The sequence below is a fragment of the Lepisosteus platostomus genome, chromosome 4 (assembly GCF_059453375.1).
Source record: "Lepisosteus platostomus isolate fLepPlt1 chromosome 4, fLepPlt1.hap1, whole genome shotgun sequence".
Taxonomy (NCBI): domain Eukaryota; kingdom Metazoa; phylum Chordata; class Actinopteri; order Semionotiformes; family Lepisosteidae; genus Lepisosteus; species Lepisosteus platostomus.
Genome location: NC_142614.1, coordinates 6754625 through 6775466, shown reverse-complemented (window position 1 = coordinate 6775466; position 20842 = coordinate 6754625). Strand labels below are relative to the sequence as shown.

The 20842-nt window shown below is 48.8% G+C and overlaps 2 protein-coding genes across 6 annotated transcripts; one reads left to right on the top strand and one right to left on the bottom strand.

The window, feature by feature from the left end:
* The first annotated feature begins 6 nt into the window (after positions 1–6).
* ftr84 (finTRIM family, member 84) lies at positions 7–7561 on the top strand. The gene is made up of 7 exons (XM_088627907.1): positions 7–1499; positions 2403–2498; positions 3167–3400; positions 3803–3959; positions 4034–4090; positions 5510–5563; positions 6381–7561. The coding sequence occupies exons 1-7, from the start codon at positions 927–929 to the stop codon at positions 6902–6904; spliced, it is 1695 nt and encodes a 564-aa protein (XP_088484033.1). The 5' UTR covers positions 7–926; the 3' UTR covers positions 6905–7561.
* Positions 7562–8189: 628 nt separating this feature from the next.
* On the bottom strand, positions 8190–19985 carry LOC148672283 (von Willebrand factor A domain-containing protein 5A-like). Of its 5 annotated transcripts, none has more exons than XM_088627901.1 (19): positions 19887–19985; positions 18844–18891; positions 18249–18451; positions 17591–17801; positions 17059–17225; positions 16584–16731; positions 16133–16308; positions 15498–15586; positions 14829–14973; positions 14401–14483; positions 13568–13685; positions 13250–13408; positions 12558–12661; positions 11873–12105; positions 11604–11642; positions 10825–10899; positions 10559–10749; positions 9607–9733; positions 8190–9238 (listed from the first exon to the last, which is right to left on the bottom strand). In XM_088627901.1, exons 1-19 carry the CDS (start codon positions 19900–19902, stop codon positions 9159–9161), a joined length of 2412 nt encoding a protein of 803 aa, XP_088484027.1. In that variant the 5' UTR covers positions 19903–19985; the 3' UTR covers positions 8190–9158. The 5 variants fall into 5 exon arrangements, with proteins under 5 accessions (XP_088484027.1, XP_088484028.1, XP_088484030.1 ...); XM_088627902.1 differs by having other exon boundaries at positions 10559–10728; XM_088627904.1 differs by having other exon boundaries at positions 9607–9920; positions 10559–10899.
* Between the last annotated feature and the right edge of the window lie 857 nt (positions 19986–20842).

Below are 20842 nucleotides of genomic sequence, written 5' to 3'. Positions count from 1 at the left end.
GTGATCTCGCCTTGAATGCATTTCTTTAAAGCACGATCCCTAAATACGAGATTTTGTTTCCCCCTCATTCCAGATAATCCAGCAGGCAAGTGTCGCAGGAATGAGACGCCTCTTATTTCAGACTCGTCAAACTCGTCTTCAAGCATCCGCAGGCAGGCTGCTTCTCGCCGCGTCAAGCGTTTTGTATGACGAGTCGCTATAACCTGCCGGCTGCCACTACAGCGGTGGTACAAAATTCAGGGGAACGAAAACACCTTTGAACAAAAGAGATATATACGAGGGAGGAAAGACGGAAAAGACGAGCGCTTTGGATCGGTCGTACTCGCTGGCCGAGCACCCAGACCCTGGGTCTCAGGGAGGACAGGGAGTGGTGAGACTCTTCCAGGCGGTGGGCCTCCAGCTGGGGCTGGGACCAGGGCTCATGTGTGGTGCAGAGGTGTACCTTCTACTGGTCCCAGAAGTTTTCCACAGGACTGAGATCCCAGGATGGGTCTAGCCTGGGAAGGTGATGGAACACTGTCCGCTGGGCTGGCTCACAGAGATCCTTAGATTGGGGGTTCCTAATATTTTTGCCCATGAACGTTACCCGTTTCTTAGATGGTGTAGATCAGGCACGCACTCGTCAGGAGAGCACGTTCGTCTGTCTTAAACCTGGCAGAAACAATCCATTTTTTTCGATGTAGTGTTTTCAATCTGATGTATGGTGAATCTGTATCCCGTGGGTGAAAAACCCCAGCGTTCATGAAAGAACTGTATTTTTTCCTTTGCACAGCACAACAACTTTGTTCTCAAAGACTTTCTGCCGAGTCGGTTTATCTTTATCGCACCCCCATCGGCCAGCTTGTTTACCAAACTGCGGGGCTGCTGAAATACAGGCGGGCTCTGTCTGCCGCGCCGCAGTCTCGTCTCTGCAGCCGTCGCTGAGCATGGCAGGCTCCGGAGCCTGGCTGTCCGACGAGGAGCTCCGCTGTCCTCTGTGCGCGGACTGGCCGAGGGAGCCGGTCACGCTGGCCTGCGGGGACACCTTCTGCTTGGAGTGCATCGAGGTCAGCTGGGCTCAGGCAGATCCCATAGGGGTGTACAGCTGCCCGGGTTGCAGGGCCACCTTCACCCCCCGGCCGGCGCTGCGGGGGGCCGCCCCCAGCCCCCCTCCGGAGAGGCTGCCGAGGCCGGAGCTCGTCCCTTTCCCGCCCGCCCGGCGGGACGTGCCCTGCGACTTCTGCACCGGCAGGAAGCGGACAGCCGTGAAGTCCTGCCTGGTGTGCCTGGCGTCCTACTGCGACGCCCACGTCAGGCCCCACTACGACTCGCCCGCCTTCCGCGGCCACAAGCTGGTGGACGGAACCGGCCACCTCGCCCGCAAGGTCTGCCCCCAGCACGAGAAGAGGCTGGAGCTCTTCTGCCGCTCCGATAGGATGTGCGTCTGCGCGCTGTGCGCCGTGCGGGAGCACAGGGACCACGACGTCGTCTCCGCGGAGGAAGAGCGAGCCGAGGGACAGGTAAGAGCTTCCCGGCTGCCCAAGCACCCGAGAGAAGTGTTAACTTGGTCCAGTCAGCAGAGAACAAGCCGACTGAGCTCAGAGGCACACCGGCCCTCCGGGATCAAGACTGGGCAGCCCTGTGGAAACACGGGAAAGGAGTTCTTCTCTCAATAATTGAAAAGCCAATTCCATTAATTGAGAATCAATATACCCTACAATACTATTTAAGTAATTCTTAAAGTTTCTATTGTCAACACCAACTAGCAAAGGGATAGTCCCCGTTGAGGTAGACTGGGGAGAAGAATGAAGAAATCTTCTCTTTTTTATTAGTTTAGTATAACGGTAAGACTGTCTTACCGTTATACTAAATATATAACAGTAACAGTATGATTTAATTTAAACTGGGCATCCCCATTCAAAGCCACTGATGTTAAAAAAAATGGAAACACCCACTTTTCAAGGACTGGAGATGTGTTTTTTTTTAATACAACATCCTCTTTTTTAAGATGCTCAGGAGACTGAACATCACTAAATTCTCAGGGTCAGCTGCACCAAGTACGCCAGGTATCAAACACAGACGCACATTCCCTTAGTTAAGGACATCCTTGGATTTCAGGAACACTTAAAAGGCTAAATTTCATTTGAGGTGTTTTATGCATCTGCCCACAGATCTCTTCTTCGGTGAAGGCATCAGATATCTTGTTGTCGTGGGTCATCGTCTCAGAACCCCCTGCTAGGGTTTTTATTTTACATTGTTGCCTGAATGGTGTTCAGTAATTACCGGTACGTCCTGTGTCACACCTCTGTCAACCCAAACGGTGGAGCCAGGTCTCCGTTCAGCTTTCCAGCCCCGGCTGTCTGTCCCCTGACGTCTGTCCCCTGAAGTAAACAGGTTGCTCTGCCTCCTGTGCTCCTCGACAGAAGGTGTTGGCGATCACGCAGGCCGAAGTCCAACAGACAATCCAGGAAAGAGCGAAGGAGCTGGAAGAACTGAGGCACGAAGCAGAGTCTCTCAAAGTACGTGTGCAGGGATTCAGCTCTGTTTTATAGCCGTGGCTGGGGATGCACCTGGCTCTCAGGCAAGAGGTCCGCTCCACAGAGGACGACACACAGAGTCTGGCACCTAGAGCCTCAGCTGTGGACAGGGAAAAGAGGGAGCGCAGGTGGGCTGTGGGCAGGAAAGGAGAATGGAAGGATGCAGGACTGGAGATTAGTGATGGAAAGACAGATTAAATCCAAGGGGAAGTGTGAAGGGTTTCCTTCAGCCACGTTTGAAAGCTGTAAACAGTTGATGAATTTCACAACCCCTGCAGAGCTGCTGCAGAATACAATTCAGTCCAGACCTAATACTGATTTGGTCATCGTTGTCGAGTCTGGCCTCTAGCAATCCTGAAAGAAATACTATGAATGAAATCGTGCAGGATCGGTAGGACACTTGAATACGTAGCGGAGATCAAGGACACAAGAGAGGACCAGCTGCATATGACCTGAGGCTCCTGTAGTATTAAAAACGCAAACCTTTATTAGAGAAAGGCCAGGTCTTAGAGGCACGAAGACAGACTGAAGCAGCTTTTCTGTTCAGGTAAAAAAAAGAAGTCTAAGAGAAGGTTATATTGGGGTTTAAAGTCTTGAAGTTTTAAAGAACTGTTAAAAATTGTAAACCTCTGTTAAATTGTAAACATTAGAGCTCTGCGCGACGGGTGATGGCAGACAGCGGCAAGATCTTCGCAGAGATGATCCGGTCCACGGAGAGACTCTGCAGTGAGGCCAATAGCCTCATCGCAGCGAACGAGAAGGCGGCCATCGTCCAGGTGGAGGGACACGTCCAGCGCCTGGAGGAGGAGATCATGGGTCTTCGCAAGAGAGAGGGGGAGCTCAGGCTCGTTCTGGACACAGAGGATCACATTCACTTCCTGCAGGTAATCCTCATCGTTGGTCACGCGGCGCTGTGCGGTCTTCCGGCTCGCATCCTACCTGGTCTCTGAATGACATCATCAGTCTGTGACTGATTTAATTGGTCGGAGTTAGATCTGCTTTCTGGGTCCTTAGCCTTTGGAGAGTGTGGGTGTCCTTTCAAACCTCCAGGAGTGTGCAGTTTTATCCACAAAGCAGAGGACAGGTGGAGAATAGGTGATAGGACATTTAAGAACGTGAAAAAGAGGCATTTCTTCACACTTGGGGTTGCTGGTGCACTGCCCAGTCATGCTGTTAAAGTACATCCTTGAATCCTTGAGAAGCAATCAGGCAAGATGGGCCAAGATGGGCCAAGTGGTCTCCTCTCCTTGATAACCTGTAGCCCTCTGTTCTCCTTCTCATGCTAGAATTACCCTTCCCTGTGTGTCCCTCATGAAGGAGTTGTGCCCAAGGTGGTTCTAAATCCAGAATTCTCCTTGGGGGTCATAAGCAAAGGTGTCACCGACATGAAGGAGTATTTGGAGGACATCTGCAGAAAGGAATTGGCCAAGATCTCCAAAAGAGGTGGGAGACATTCAAAACCATCTTCTGTTCCTGTTGTTCCACATATTTAGTCATTTTTTTTATTTTATTTGCAGTGGATGAGACTCCAGTCTACCTCCAGATACCAAGAACTGGCGAGAAACTCTTAAAAGGTAAGGCCATACAGTGACGTACGCAGTTTAGAAAATCATACAGTAGATCACGGAAATGCTCAGGTGACACCCCAGGTAGCGTTAGGGTTAGCATTCACACACTACTTGGGATTTTGAGACCAAAGTCAGGTTTAGGACAAGTGTTTTTTTGCTCCTATCTGAACAGTTTTTTTTCAGAAACTCTCTGGGGCCTGGACAGCACGGTGCACAGTACAGTAATTGTATCGCAAAACTGAGTCAATCAGATCAAAAGTTGTAACCAAGCATTTGTTGAACCTCATTCAAATGCAAGTGCTTTTATCAGCGGTCTTGATTGTGTCCCACTCATGGTTTGGGGAACATGTCAAGATTCAATGCCCAGAGACGTTCAGATACTGTTCATAAGAATCAGCAGCAACAGGAGACCTTTTGTGTAAAGAAACTTAATCTGTTGAGCGCTCAGGTGTGCATGGTTTATAATGGACACAGGTAACCTGGACCACATCAGGAAACAGATATTGGAAAGAACTTTGCGCACACGTTTGGGACCATGTATGCAGGGCACAGACGCACGCGCTCGCGTAACTACTGGAGCAAAGTGCATGGTACCACCTGCCCCCCGACTCCTAACCAGGTACAAGCCCCTCCTGCAGAAGAGCAGTGTGGGTCACTAGGAGCACAGACACCACCAGGGTAGACAGAAGGATGAGGGCAGAGTTTATCTACTCAAAGTCCCAGATACTCAGAATCCTCAACCAGCATACGATAGATTAACGTCATGGAGGCAAGAAACAGGAACACATGCTAAATATTTTTAAGAATGCAAAAAAAAGTATAATGCAATTTTTGGACTCTTGAGCCGAATTTCCGCTGGTCACCACTAGAGGGCCTCACAGCTAAATGGGAATGTTATTCCAAGATCACTCCCGGCAGCTGCTCTCACTCAGAGGAGCAGCAACAAAAGATATTCCCCCTTTGCTCATCACACAACCTCATGCGTTACCTGCAACTCTCCAGACTAGACACATCATTTTTTCTCTTGTAGAGACCACATTGGGGGATACCTGCCCTTCGAGGTCAGCTAAGCTCACCCAAAAGGGAATTAGTATGTTTTCAAAGTGACCTCATGCTGGTCTTCCCTCAGAGAGATATTGATTTGAACCAGAGACGCTCGGAGCTCCTCCCAAACCCCGACAAGGAGCATTTGGTATTTAACAATTTACAGCAGGGTGTCTCAGTCCCAGTTTTGGTAACCCCAGTCCAGCTACTTCTGAAACTCTTCACTGAATGAAGAATTAGATTTTTAAGAGCTATGAAAGAAAATGGTTCCGGTTAATGAGCTTCCTCTATTCGGGACCGAACCATCACAGTGATGCGCCTGTGGGCGTGACAGGCGTGACATCACCAGCCTGAGCTCCGCCCTCTTTCCCTTCCTCCCAGCTCCTGGCCAAGGGCCACTTCCTGATCCCCAGACCAGAACAGACTTCCTCAAGTGTGAGTTTGTGCATTTTTAATTTCTGTTGCTGGTGGGTGTGTGTCTGAAGCATGAAAGGAGACACTTTGTGTGGTTTGGGAATTGCGGGGGATGAGCTTGAGGGGCAGAAGACTGACTTAACATAGGAAAGGTTACAGTCAAGAGGCAACTTGCCCTTTTGGTGATTAGCCATTAATTGATCCGAGGATCTCATCCAGGTTTTCTTTTTTTTGGAAGAAGCCGAGATATAGGCCAATATCAGATACGGAAGAGTTACGACACCACGGATTGCGTGTCTGCGATAGGATCCCAGTTCGAAAGGAGTCGATGACACTGCTGGTTCTCGGTTTCTTTTAGTTAGAGGTCCGGAGAAGCATCTCAAGCTGGTTACACTACTCCTTCCGGACATTGATTCCCTTTTCAAAGTCAGTCGTTTTGCTGTTGTCTGCATTATTTAGGCTGATTATCGAGGTTAGCCTTCATTTGGTCATGGGGGCCTCGGTACTGTATGCTAATTCTCAAGACAGTTTCACCCATTTTCTGATTGCTAGGTTCTGTACCAGTGCAGACATGTCAAACGGTGAATGGCTGTACCCCTATTGTATCCGTGCTCAATGAATGAAATCAGTAATAAATGAATATATGTATAGTTATACGAAAAACAACAACAACAACAAAAAAACATTCCCTCTACAGCTGTTCCTGCTTCAATGGCAGGACCTCAGCGAGTCAGTCGATGTGTGCACACCCAGCCATACACACATAACTGACTCGAGGATTGAAATATTCTCTCTCGCTCGCTCTTCTCAATGGTTTTGGTTTCTCCTTTCCGATCAGACTCCTGTCGGCTTTCGTTCGACCCCTGTACGGCGTTCCGGGAGCTCTCTCTGTCCGCCGGGAACAGGAGAGCGATAAGGAAGAGAGATCTCCAGGTTTATCCCGATCACCCGGAGAGATTTGACTGCTACTCCCAGGTGCTGTGCCAGGAGGCGCTCTCGGGACACCGGTATTACTGGGAGGCCGAGGGGAGTGGAGAGTTCACCATCGGCATCGCGTACAAAAGCATCCGACGAAAGGGCAAGACTCCCCTCTGTCTCCTTGGATACAATGATAAATCCTGGAGTTTGCTCTGCTCCGAGACGGGTTACTCTGCCTGGCACAATCAGGTGGTCAAAGATATAGCTGCCCCCCACAGTGCCACTAGAATAGGGGTGTACGTAGACTATGCAGGTGGCAGTATGTCATTTTATAACGTCTCTGAATCGATGAGGCTCATACACACGTTCCACGCCACATTCACTGAGCCGCTGTGTGCAGGGTTCGGCGTGGGCTCCTCAGTTACCATCTGCCAGCTGAAGTAAAGCACTAATCAGTTTGTGGCAGTGGATGTGTGGTGGAATTTACTGATGTGCAGAAGCCTTTACACATTTTCATGTGTTCATTTCACTTGGTTGTTTTCCTTTATGCAGTTAATTCTATGGCGCCTACTAATACTTTAATTCATTCTGTCTCAGGTGACAGTTAACCCCAGCAGATGTGTGGTTTGTAGGACACACGGTAGCCTTTCAGCTCTGAGGCTGTGTAGAGAGGAGCACCTGCAGTTCATGACAGCGAGTCAGTGAGACTGGGGGGTGAATGGGGTGGAGGAGCTACTGCATCACCACACACTGACTGCTCCTGCGCAGTTTACCTGGAGCTGCTGGGCTCAGGCTACTGGAGACTCTGATCAGCATGATGCAAGATGCTGAATTACAAGCTTGGCTTCTTCTCACCCGCACTGAGCTGCATCAGCAACACTCACAAGTGTTTTAAATTAGAAAACACACCTGGAGGTTTTGATTTAATTGTTAATGTTCATAACACAAATTAGTTCCTGAATCTGCGTAAGGTGTTTAAACTAAAAACTCCTCTGAAAGACAGTATATTGTTTATATTGTTTATGTACATTATAAGAGCTCCCAGATTGGAATATGGTTGTTCATTTACTGGACTCATAATTAAAAGGATGTAGGTTCAAATCCAGGGTGAGACAGTGCTGTTATACCCTTGAGCAAGCGTGTTACTCAATTACTTAGCTGTGGGTGGAAATCTATGTTGCTGTGGATAAAAGCTAAGAAAAAAGTACTATTATTGTTATTATTAAAGTAACCAGCTCTAATCCTGGGGACTATGCTGAACTGCTGAACATCCTATTGAATCACAGAAAAGTCAACCTTGGGAATTAATCTATGCAAATGCTTCATGCTCAATCCTAAATAAGTGAATGGTTAAGAAGTAGAAAAAAAATCTATCAGTTCACTGTTTCTAAATTTGATCATTTTAAAGGACGATGGAATGAAATGACTGCTAAGAACTCCTCTAACCTACACTGACCCTGGTTCAGAATGATCCAGGGACACGGGTTCCTGGCGTTCACAGGGGATTGTTCTGGGTCTGGTTTGACTGGTTTAACTGGTTTGAGTTGGCTGCTCTGAACTGTCCTCTGAGAGTTTGTCCTCAGCACAAAGACCTGCGGGAGCCCCACCTCATCACAGGCCCAGGAGTGCTTGCATTTTGGCTGAGGGACTGTAGTGACTGATGAACTGAATGGAAAAGCTCACTTTGCTTTAAATGGTTCTTACAAAATAAGAAAACAAGATTGCAAACTTCCACTGAATATTAAAAACTTCTTTATTTGTGTTGTGGCTTGTAGCCTTCACGCACACGGCATTTGAAACATCACAATACCACAGCATTTCACTTCTTTCCTGATGCCTTTGATGTCATATAGTGTCATTTATAAATTCAGTTAAGTTTATTTGTCATATGCACAAGTGCAATGAAATGCTTATTTACATTTAATAAGCATAATATATGCCAGCAGCCATATCACCCTGCAGCTCACAACTGGCAACTTCCTGAAGCTAAGCAGGCGTGAGCCTGGGAAAATCTAAGGTTGCTGCTGGAAGAGCTGTTAGTGGGGCCAGCAGGGGGCGCTCCATGTGGGTCCTAATGCCCCACTATAGTGATGGGGACACTATACTGTAAACAAGCACCGTCCTTCGGATGAGACGTAAAACCGAGGTCATTACTGACTCTCTGTGGTCATTAAAAATCCCAGGGCGTTTCTCGAAATGAGTAGGGGCGTCCTGGCCAAATTTCCCATTATCCCTTATCAATTATGTCCTCCTAATAATCCCCATCTCTGAACTGGCTTCATTACTCTGCTCTCCTCCCCACTGATAGCTGGTGTGTGGGGAGAGTACTGATGGACTATGGCTGCAGTCGCATCATCCAGGTGGGGCTGCACACTGGTGGTGGCAGTGGGATTTCCTATTACCTGTAAAGCTCTTTGGGTGTCCATATAAGTGTATATATATGGCTATATAAGTGTAAGCAATTATAAATATTATTATTTAACATAAATGGAGACCTGCAGCAGCAGCAACAACAAGTTAAGAAGCAAGTCAGCACAAGCAGTGTGCACACTTTCCATAGCGCACCTGTAACATGTGGCAAGGACAGCTGAAGATGGAGCAACGGTGCAGTGGTCGGAGCCCGGTCTGTAGGATACTGTGACACGAGGCACTGAACACCCAGGGTGCAGAGCTCATGCCCTCCTGCCCCAGACCAGTCTTACAGCCCCAGGGTCTGTGGATCGACCCGGAGCCCCAGCAGGGAGTTCCCGGCCTCCACACATTGCGTTACCCCGCTTCCTGCAACACAGCAACACACACCCTGTCCATCGTGAGAAAGCACTTCAAACCAAAAAGTGTTGTAAATCCTTCACAAAATAAGTGCCTGGACCAAACTCCTCAAACCGTATCATAGAGTCCCAGCCCTCCTTCAGGAAAACAGCTGGATGGGATGAATGAACCCAATACAGTACCCACTAGCAAGCAAAAGAGGGAAAGGGGCCGAACGGGCCTTCTCTCACTTCCGCTTACGATTTCCTTTCGGAACTGCCAGACCTCCCGCTGCTCAAGGCACCAGGTAGGTGACCGGACCGTTTCTCCCGGCCACTGCGAGATCCTTCACGGCACAAACCTCGAACACACCGTCCCGCCCACGGCCGTATCCTCACCCGACTGTGCTTTGATCCAGGAGGCAGCTTTCATGGCCAGGATGACCCACTCGTCTCTGCAGTCCTGGTGGAGCCCCTGCAGCCACAGCAGAACCAGCACCGTGGCCCACACTCTGCTGCTGGGCGCCTGGGGGAGAGACACCGGGGAGCCCTGTCATCTCTCGGGCTCCAAGAGCGAGCCGGTCCCCAGGCTGAGCAGTTCGGAGATCGTCAAACCAAACGCTTGCAATCTGCAGTATTTCAGACATAGGACTGACTTCACTACCTTCAGCGGTTCCAGACTGGTGTGATTGAGTGTGCTGGTTGGAGATCATCTGTGTGACACAACACCACAGCTCACAAACAAGCAAGGTTTAAAAACACTCGTTATGGATCCGTGCGAACAAGTATCCACCACAGCAACAGAGCACAGCTCTTCAGTACCACCTGGAGCACCCTGCCCTTCACCGCTGTAGGTCATCACTTCATCACTGCACCCAGCAAGCAGGCTCACCCCGACCCAGACAACTGCTCTCGGCCTGATGAAGAAACACAGGCTGCTCACCTCCTTGAATGTACCAAATCGCTACTCAGAATTCAACTCCACCCCAGCTTTGAAACACTTCAAGTGTGGTCAGCTAAATTACAAAAAATATATTTTTTTTCGCTTCTTCTGCAGATGGTCAAAGGAGATGATCATTTTAGACAGTGGATGTAGCGAGAAGGGCAGATAACTAAATGCAGTTCAGACACTTTCTCAGGGACTCATCCCTCATCAGCACAGCCATATAAAACCATAACAAAATCTCGTTTTCCAGCTTCACACTGACATCAGGCGTCCACACTCTAGATGATTAATGACATCATACTTTTATGCCCCTGGACATAAGATTTATCTTTCATAAAAGCCAGGTTTTGTACATGACCAGTGTGATTCTACCTTCTATCGGTCTGGCTCTCAGTGCTCGGGTACCTTGGTAGGCCTGTTTCTTTCCACTTCTGCCTTTGAGTGCCCAAGAGTGGCAGCCAGCAGCTCCTCCAGATCCCAGGCCCCTTCTGCTCTCTGCAGTGTGATCAGCGTGAGCATGGCATCCTCTTGTTCCTCTGCTTCGGGGGTTGCTGAGTTAAGGCATCCCTTAAGTGCTGGAACAGTGCCATTAATTTCTAAAGAGGTAAATACCATCATAACACCCAGGAGCCCCTCACCTAGTGGATTTCTCAACCACAACACCCTCTTACCTGAAACGTTCAGCTTTAGTTTGTCTGCTAGTTTTCTACCAAGGGACGTACTGTCGGACTCCTCTGGTTTCTTTGCTAATGGATTTCAGAAATCAAGAAAAAATAAATCAAACTAAATTCAGGCTGGTTTAACAATGTCTACTCTTGAGAAAAAGTGACGAGTATGATTTACAAAATGCATCCGGAACGCACCAGAAGAAGATTAAAATCAAATTCACATATGGTGTTATTTCAACCAACGTTGTATTACAATGATTTAAGTATAGAACTCTACACCTCTATTATTATAACAGAAATGAGGTTTAGAGTACTCTTCAAGTACACATTAAACTATTTAGAAACCACACCAATAATAGATTAAAAAATAATTTTAAATTTGCTTGTCAGAAAGAAAATTAATTTTCCTGAAATCTGAACAAGATTGGCAGTTTAGTTTCAAGGTCAATGTAAAATATTTGCGATTCTCCTTTGGGAGCTCAGACTGTCTTAAAACCAGAAGGCAGGGTTGAAGCCATCATGCACACCTCCTCTAAACTGTACACTGTCAGCTCATCCTGGCCAAACCTCGGGCCTTCCTTATCGCGAGTCAGTCTGTGTCACTGCATCTCCCAGCAGCAGGGTTTCAAGTCCCTGGTCAGACTGGCAACCACTCAATCTCCTCTACTTGGTCATTGCAAGCAAAGTCTACAGACACACAGAAATGCAAGTGTAGGCCTGATTGAATGGGTTCACCCCTAGCGTCATCGGTATTACCATCATCCTGCTCTGTGATAACATACCTTCTGCTGCCTCCTCAAAGGAGATTGCAACTCCTTCAGCTGGTAAAGCAAAAAGAAAAAAAAGGACTAATTACTAAACCCCATTCACAGAATACAGAACTGCACCAATACAGTGTCTCGCTGCACAGCATCTGACTCAAGCGCATTACAATAGCAGAGCTCAGCCACTTCCTAAGTCACTAAGGAACCTTTGTGAGGGAGCATGGGGTTCTCACAACATGCAACAAACAGGAAACCCAGAGATACAGCCTCCTCTCCATCACACTCACATGTCCAGCGCACGTAGGACCTGAACGTTCTGATACATGGAAGTTTCTGCAGCGGCTGCTTGGTTTTTTTGTCGACCGCAATGAAGATGGTGAAGCCTGAGGCGACTCCTGTCTGAGCACCCAGCTCAACAAACTTCTTTCTCTGGCCACTGAGCTCATGCCGGCTCAAAGAATTTGCTTCTTCCTCTAGTGCGCGGATGACGGCGCGAGCCCGGAGTCTGTGCAGAATTAGCCTGTGAGAAAGTTGTCAGAAAAGCAGGAAGCCTCCATTATCATCTGTAAAATCCTACTCTACTCCTGTACACACGAGCATCACTTCCTTTAAAACAGGACAGGGCAACAAGAGACATTTCTCCGAGAGAGTGCAGCAGGAACATCTCCGGACCCACTACCTGTGTTTCTTTTCTGTTTAGTTCTCAGAATATAAGTAGATTCTAGGGCTGCATTGAGCATCAGATCATTTCTTGAAGGACCAATGGGAATCGTCAACACCATGGGTGAGAACCAAAAATAAACAGAAGCTACACACAGCAAAATGGGCAAGATGGGTCAAATCGAAACTTCTCTTGTTTGAAATCATTGTAACAATCTTAATTACCTACAGCACACAGAGAGATTCAAGAAGGAAAGGGCAGTAAGTGAGAGTGCTGGGGACAGGGTTACAGGCACAGATAGCTGGTCTCACCCTGTGCTTGTCTGAGGGGTCAGGCTGAAGGTCAGGTCATTCTGGACCGTATCTTCTCCTAGCGCGTACTGGAGGTGCACAGATCCCACAGCACTGCTTTCGCACTGAGACACAGAGGGGTATAACACACACCGAGTGTACTGTAACAATGTCACACTGAGACACAGAGGGGTATAACACACACCGAGTGTACTGTTACAATGTCACACTGAGACACAGAGGGGTATAACACACACCGAGTGTACTGTAACAATGTCACACTGAGACACAGAGGGGTATAACACACACCGAGTGTACTGTAACAATGTCACACTGAGACACAGAGGGGTATAACACACACCGAGTGTACTGTAACAATGTCACACTGAGACACAGAGGGGTATAACACACACCGAGTGTACTGTTACAATGTCACACTGAGACACAGAGGGGTATAACACACACCGAGTGTACTGTAACAATGTCACACTGAGACACAGAGGGGTATAACACACACCGAGTGTACTGTAACAATGTCACACTGAGACAGAGGAGTTTAACACACACCGAGTGTACTGTAACAATGTCACACTGAGACAGAGGAGTTTAACACACACTGAGTGTACTGTAACAATGCAAAGACACTGGAAAAGAGATAAAGAAAATTCAATTCCTGGAGGCTTTCAGTATTGAAGCCCTTAGACTGTCCTCACCTGTCCCTTGAGCTGGGCATACAGCAGCACCCTTTGGCCCCAGAACACCACCGACTGTGCGGGTGACAAGGGGGTGATTTCCAGACCGGGGGGCAGATCCCAGCGCACGGAGATCTCCTGCACTGCAGGCTGCAGCGCAGAGCGCACAGACTGCACCACCTGAAAGACAGGATCAGGAGGAGAGGAAGGAGAGGGAAAGGGACAGAGAGGAGAGGAGGGCTGACTCAAAATCCTACGATGCCGATGTTTAGACATGATTTTGGGGGGAGGGTTCTAAATCAGCGTCGAGCTGATTTAGCTGATAGAGCCGCGTCTGACCTTGGGCAGCAGGCGATCGGAGGCGGTCACAAACTGGGCCAGGCCCGCGGTTTCTCTGGCGAGGTCCGAGAGGAAGCCGCTGGAAGAGGCGCCCTCCCCAATCCCGAAAGTGAAGCACCTGGACAGCACAGCGCAAAACTCAAACAGTGCAGACACTGCACCGGCAACATGCCGCACGCAGGCTGGGGGAGCCAGGAAAAACAGCTTCTCCCAGTGAACGTTTCAGATCTGCTGTTGCTCTCCTTCTACTGTACATTCCCTGCATGTTCCTCGTTTCCTTCCACATGTGAGTGGAAGTGAGCGCCTAGTTCCTGCTCTTCCTTTGTTTGGGTATCGGCACTCCGATTGAGGGTCCTCCCATCCTAGACTCCCCCCCCACCCCACCCCAAGCTCCAGATCTCTGGAATTTCCAGGTCTATCCACAGTCCTAAGAAGGAACTCTGCATCAACAGCACAGGGTCTACAGTGAGGTCTTCATATGGGAAGGAAACCTGCACTTTGATCACCTTGACTGACAGGCTCTACCACCCAGCCGAGATCTAAAGAGCAGAACAGCTCAGTTAATACTCGTCAGGCACAAATAGATTTACCTCCACCTCAGAACAGTTGGCCAATAACCATTCTTACACAGCTGCAGGTTTCCTTTATTTTTTTGACAAAATTTGACCTAAATCTTTGCACAAATTTGCACAAAGGCAGGTATTTACAAATTAATTTAGCTATAATTGCCAATAGCACCCAAATGTACCCACAGAAAATACATAACTGTCCTGAGCACACTCAGATGGATTGGCATGACCAGTCTGAGAGAGGGAGAGGAACTTTATACTCACCTGTGAACTGAAGCATGCCTCTTCACATAATCAGTGGTCACTTTAGCATCCCACACGTGTCCACCATCGGACAAAACGAAAAGCTGGGAAAACAATGACAGGGTGGGAAATGCAGGAGAGACATGCCACACTAATTCTGGATCAGAGGAGCCTGAAGAGGATGGCTCAGGGTGTCCTCCTGGACCAATGGGGAAGCGTGGACAAGTTGTGACTGTTGCCTGTTACATCTAACAAGTCGGCGCACACATTTAATTAGCAGTTTGCACTTCCGAGTGCAACGTGTGCCTGCGCACAGCTGCTCAGAGCCCTTCATCTCTGCCGGTTTCAGTCTACCAGCCCCTGGCGCCCCGCAGATGCAGTTCGGCTGAGGATGGCCACCCTATGGCCAGTGTCCATCAAGGCTAGCTGCAGAAAGGCCTGAGGCTGACCTGTCGAGGGTGCGCTGGGCGGTAGGGCATCCTGTAGATCTTGCTCAAGGGGGATAAGATCATTGTATGTTTCCAATCAGCCTCCAGTCCTTTCACCTTCTTCATGGCAGTGTCCACAGTCTGCTTGTTGTACTGCACACTCTCCCTGAGACAGCAACACGGTGTGGACACAGAGGACAGAGAGACAGCATCTCAAATACTGTAGTAAGCAGAGTAAACAAGAGATAGGATAGGAATAGTGGTCTGGACGCCTGACTGTTTACGGTCAAGGGGTCAAATTCCATTTAGGGACACTGATGCTGTTCCCCTGAGCAAGGCACTTTAGCAAGGCTCCAGGAAAACCCAGCTGTACAATCAGGCACCAACATGTGCATATAAATAAGAGGGTACACCATTTGCTGAAAGAAAGAGCGCTGTAAATTCAAGCACAACAGTCGCAAGACTGTGGAGGACGGAGAACAAGTGCAGGATGGGTCGCCCAGTGCAGCTCTGACTGTGTCCCCGTTGCAGAGCGATCAGCTGTCACTTCTCGATTACTTCCATGATGCTGCTACAGTACTACATCCTGGAAAAGGGGTTTGGAACAGTCTTGCCTCATGTTCCAGCACGACAGATTTTTGCCGCAGAAAAAGCAAAGCATGAAGATGCAGGGAATAGCTGGTTACTCACGGGAATAATGAGTCAAACTTTGCCCCAAAGAAACAAATGTTGAAGTAGCAATCCACGGGCAGGCTCTTTAACAGGAGCAGCAAGATCTCCTAGAAAGAAAGTTAGTGAGGACGTGACTCAAGCGTCTGAAATACTGCTGCTCAATTTGACCCAAGGGCTTGCTCTTGGAACATGCCTGGAAGCTTGTAAGAGTCCAAGGGCAGTGTCTCTAACAGCCGCTGCAGAGCAATCTCCTCGCAGAACTGCAGGCGGACAGGAGCCTGGCAAGCCCCAGGGGACGCTGTTGCACTGAAAGCTGAGGGCACCCCAGGTTAGACAGGGAGAAGGACCAACCCACACCAGCCCCTGACCTGCTATCAAGACTCAGGACGCTACCTGAAACTTAACGAGCATTGAGCCATTCAGAAGCCCTAGAGCTGACCAAGCCAACATGCATCAGTAGACTGGGCCCAATATTTTGAGACAAGTATATATGGAGACTCCACTAAGCACAAAGTTTACACAAGTATAATGGTACAGAAGTACAGATACACTACAGCCTAGCCCGGCTGTCGGCACTCCCTGTAAACAGGACGCTTAGAAATCACTACAGAACTGTCCCATACTGTCTTCCACATATTCCCTCTTTGTGGTACCTTGGCACAGTCAATGCGCCTCTGTCCTGCAGCCTGACCGCTCATAGGTCTCCTCATGCTGTCCGAGAGATCCAGCAGGAAGATGAATTCTCCACGGGACGACAGGGAATGCGACAGTGCTGTAGGAAACTCTGGGTAAAGACTGAGCATGACCACCGGGTCCCACATCAACGAGTCTGAGAATGAAAGAGAAATTAGAGGGACCACTTCTAACTCCCCCTCTCCCTTGATATACAAACATCACCAGACACATCAAGTAGGGAGCTGCATCGGGTGAAGAAGGCTCCACAGCTGAAACATTGTGTCTCGTCTCTTTTCCTTTCAGCATGGAATAAACCCTTCCTTGTTCCTCATCAGACATTTCAGTTGAAGGAGCATCAGATACTCTGTTCCTAGTTGCTTCAGTAATCTCATTTGAAGAAACCTGGAGATATCAGGGAGACTGACAGACCTGGGCAGATCTTCAGTGGGATGGCCTCCTCATCATGAAGGTCAGACTGGAGTCCCGCTTCCACAGTGACTGTGGGCAGGTGGACATCTCTGTAGTAGATCGAGAGTTGGATGTCCCGGGTGAAGGGGTGGCCTGCGACCAGACTGACCTACAGAGAGAGAGAGAGAGAGAGCAAGGACAGAGAGGAGACAGAAGGAGACCGATAAAGGAGAGAACAGAGAGAGAGAGAATCAGATCGTCCCGTGTTTCACCTTGAAGAAAGTGTCACGTCTCAGTGTGCGAGCTCTGCCAGGGGACAGACTACAGGCCAAATGCCTGAAAGCACACTTACAGATCATGAATCAAAACTGAGATGTCAAGGCCAATACATTGCATTTTATTTATTTGTGAAATACTCCTGCACTTTCAAGTCCCAAGCCCGTAGCACACAGAGCAAGGAGGGAGAGACATGGCACCAATCACACCGAGTCTGTACCCTGGCCTGCGTGCGGTGCTGGTCCAGGAACTCCACGGGGTCGAGGGAGCAGCTGGACTGGACTCCGCTGATGCCACTGGGGGAGGTGATGTCGGCTCTGAAGGAAATGCAGGACGGAGCTGAGACCCTGGGGGCACCTGGGTCTGCAGATGCATCACTGTCAGAGCCTGAGACAGGAGAAGAACATGGGGAGGTGAAGGTAAAAGGGGGAAATGGAAAGATATTAACAAATCAGTCTACTTAGACTGTAATCTGCAAGACAGGACTCATAGCTTCCTGTTGCAAGTAAAACGTCTATTCCTGTGATGTCACTGAGTAACTGAGGTTTGAAACTCCACTTTGGGAAAATATAATCTCATTACTGTACTTAATCCTACATCAAGTGGTGGCACACAAGGGAGGGACATGATGTAGGGTGTACAGGTGGTGAGGATCACAATGAGGACTCAACTGGAGCCGAGCACTGCGTGCCCTGTGCACTCACCTGGAGAGATGCAGTGGGAGTTGAGCACTGCGTGCCCTGTGCACTCACCTGGAGAGATGCAGCGGGAGTTGAGCACTGTGGGTAGAATGAATCTCACAGCCCCATCTTCCTGGACAGACAGCTCAGTGACACAGGACAGGTGGACAGAGGCACTTGCCCCAGGGGGAAGGAAACCCAAACTGATTCGGAACAGGTCAGGAAGATCCTGATTCTTGTGCAGGAACAATGACTGGGCAAATTCCTGACTGCAATCTAAAGGCTTTAGAGAGGGAATAAGAGAAAGATTGATGCACATACTGTATATATAAACTTAATGTACACCCACATCTCAGAACTCTCATTAAATTAAAATCCTAGATTTACACCCGCACAACGTTAGTGCTTTTATACATGACTGTAAAATACACAATGGAATCGAGTGCGTATCCAAAAGAATCAAAAACACCATAAACAGTATGATCTGCAGTATGCCCAATACAAACAATAAACAGAACTAAACGAACTGGGAAGCCGTAGTTGAAACAAAAATCCGCAAACCCAACAAGCAAAAGTGTGCTGCACATATCGAGAAGCCCAAATTACACAAACTGTCATTGAGACACACAGTCACCGAGAAAAAGAGAGAGACGCCACTGATCCACGCGAGATGGAGGAAGCAGAGGAACAGGAAACGCAGAGAGAACTCCGTGTCCGGCTGCTGCCTCACCTCATACTCGTCAACTGTTTTGGCGACGATCTCCAGCTCCCCGATGCGGGCGGAGAAGCGACTGACCGCAGTGTTGCCGTCGGTTGGGAACAGAAAGAACACCGGCTGGGGGCTGGGCTCGGCGTTCTCGTACCGCAGGCTGAAGCTCACTTCCGCCACCAGGCCGTACACCGTCGCCTCCACGGACACGTCCCTCAGAGGCACTGCGGGGCAGACAGAGCGGTGTTACCCCAGCACTGCCCTCACAAAGGGACAAAGCCAGAGGCTGATGCGCTGCTCAACGGCACGGACTCTGACCGGCTCAGGTCTGGACGGGCTGACAGCATGATTACAGCCCAGACGCCAGTACGTCTGGCTCCAGGCTGGGCCAGGGAGCAGCACAGCCGATTCTGACTGGCAGTGTCCAGGCAGCAGAGAGCGCCTGACCAACCACCCTGTGGGCTGGGAAATCCCGATACCCACTCGGCTTGACTCCTACGTCCTCGCTGGGAAATGAAACCGCCCCGAGATCCTGCAGCACCCAGACTAGAGAGCCGAAACACAGCCGGTAACTCGGGGCCCTGCCCAGCGACCCACAGGCAGAGTCGGACCTCACCTGGGGACGCCTTCGAAGTCATCAGCCCACAGTGCTCCTCCATTATCACTGGGCACAGGAAAAAAAAGCATGTTAGAGGGAAAACTGAAGTCTTTGAAAGCATGTAACCATTTATTCTTGTCTTGGATATTGTGGAATTAAAACACTTTCATCTATTTAAATCTATTTTAAAAAAATGCATCCATTTGTGTGACTTTGCAAAGGCAGGTGTTTAATTCTTATGCTCACCAGCAGCTCTTTATTTAAAGCCAAAAATACACACTCAACGAACGACAAGGTCCAGAGTTTTTAAGTCTGGTAAATGCAGAAAAGGCCAAAAAAATCAAGTTCTTCTTTTTGGAGTCTTTTTCTTGCCCATCAGACAGGCTGAGCAGGCTGGTAAGGCAGGGAGTGACTCCTGAATCACCAACAGCTGGGATTTCCAGGCCTGGTCCTGGAGAACCACAGCCCAGTCCTGTCTCTGCTTCGACCAATTTGGTGAGTTAATGGGTTCAATCAAGACAGGAAAGACCAGCTGTAGTCCTCGTGAGCAACAGGATCTAAGTGTTTCTTTATGTCAGATGAAGACTATGCTACTTTGACACACCAGCAGTTTCACTGACCAAGAATGTTGCTCCATGTAGTTAGGAATCCATCATTTAAAATGACCCATAAAAACCTGCGCGACTACGCCTGACGCACCCCTGAAACCACAGCTCTCTGTAGTCTAGAGACCACCCATCGGGCAGCCCATGTCTCCCAGAACAGCCAGACCCCTGCAAGTTCAAAAGCTCAATTACACTTACCTGAAAACACGCAGAGCTTATTACGCTAGAACGCTTGAACTATAAAACGTTCAAATATGAAGTTTTTCCGTTTAACCTTCTCCCGTGAGAGCCTGTAATATTTCTAAAAATACGCAAGTTAAAACTCAGTGATACACTCATGTCAAGTACGCGAATAAAAACAGGAAGGAGTCACGTCAAAGTTTTAAAATACACAACACGTTTAGAAGTGCGAAGCTCTTTAAAAACAAAAAGTTATAAGGTTCCCATTTCACCTACCTTCTGGCTCACACATGGTTTTAGCTTGACGTTTTACAGATTTCTTCCTCGCCTGTAAACACAAGCAGAGAATTGAGAATTGAAAACCACTTCCTGAAAGCTCTGTAAACTATGACGTCACACGCCTCTTCGTAACCTTTGGTCATAAAATCCGCCAGCATGAGCGCTCGTGTTCCCTTTGCGCCTTCTGATTGGTCAGGTAGACACAAGAGACGAACCAATCAACTGTTAACCCCGTGAACTTCTTCAAATCGCTGCAGCACGGATCCGCATACTTCACCGAGTTGAACACTGAGTACAGTGCGGGTTTACAGATCCTCTGCATATTACGCCAGTAGCCATATCCCCCTGCAACTCACAACTGGCAACCCACTGGAGCTCAGCAGGTGTGAGCCTGGTCAGTACCTGGAGGGGAGACCTCCTGGGAAACACTAAGGTTGCTGCTGGAAGGGGTGTCAGTGGAGCCAGCAGGGGGCGCTCACCCTGCGGTCCATGTGGGTCCTAATGCCCCAGTATAGTGACGGGGACACTATACTGTAAACAGGCGCCGTCCTTCGGATGAGACGTAAAACAGAGGTCCTGACTCTCTGTGGTCATTAAAAACCACAGGGTGTTTCTCGAAAAGAGTAGGGGTGCAACCCCACCGTCCTGGCCAAATTTCCCATTGGCCCTTACCAATCATGGCCTCCTAATAATCCCCCTCTCTGAACTGGATTCATCACTCTGTTCTCCTCTCCACTGAGAGCTGGTGTGTGGTGAGCGTTCTGGCCCACTATGTGCCGACGCACACTGGTTGGGGTGGAGGGGATCCCCATTACCTGTAAAGTGCTCCGAGTGGAGTGTCCAGAAAAGCGCTATTTACGTAAGCAATTATTTATTATTATAATTATTATTATTAACAGCAAGTATCTTATTTATGCAGTTCAAACAGTCAGTCGTGCTGTATTGCACTGTGG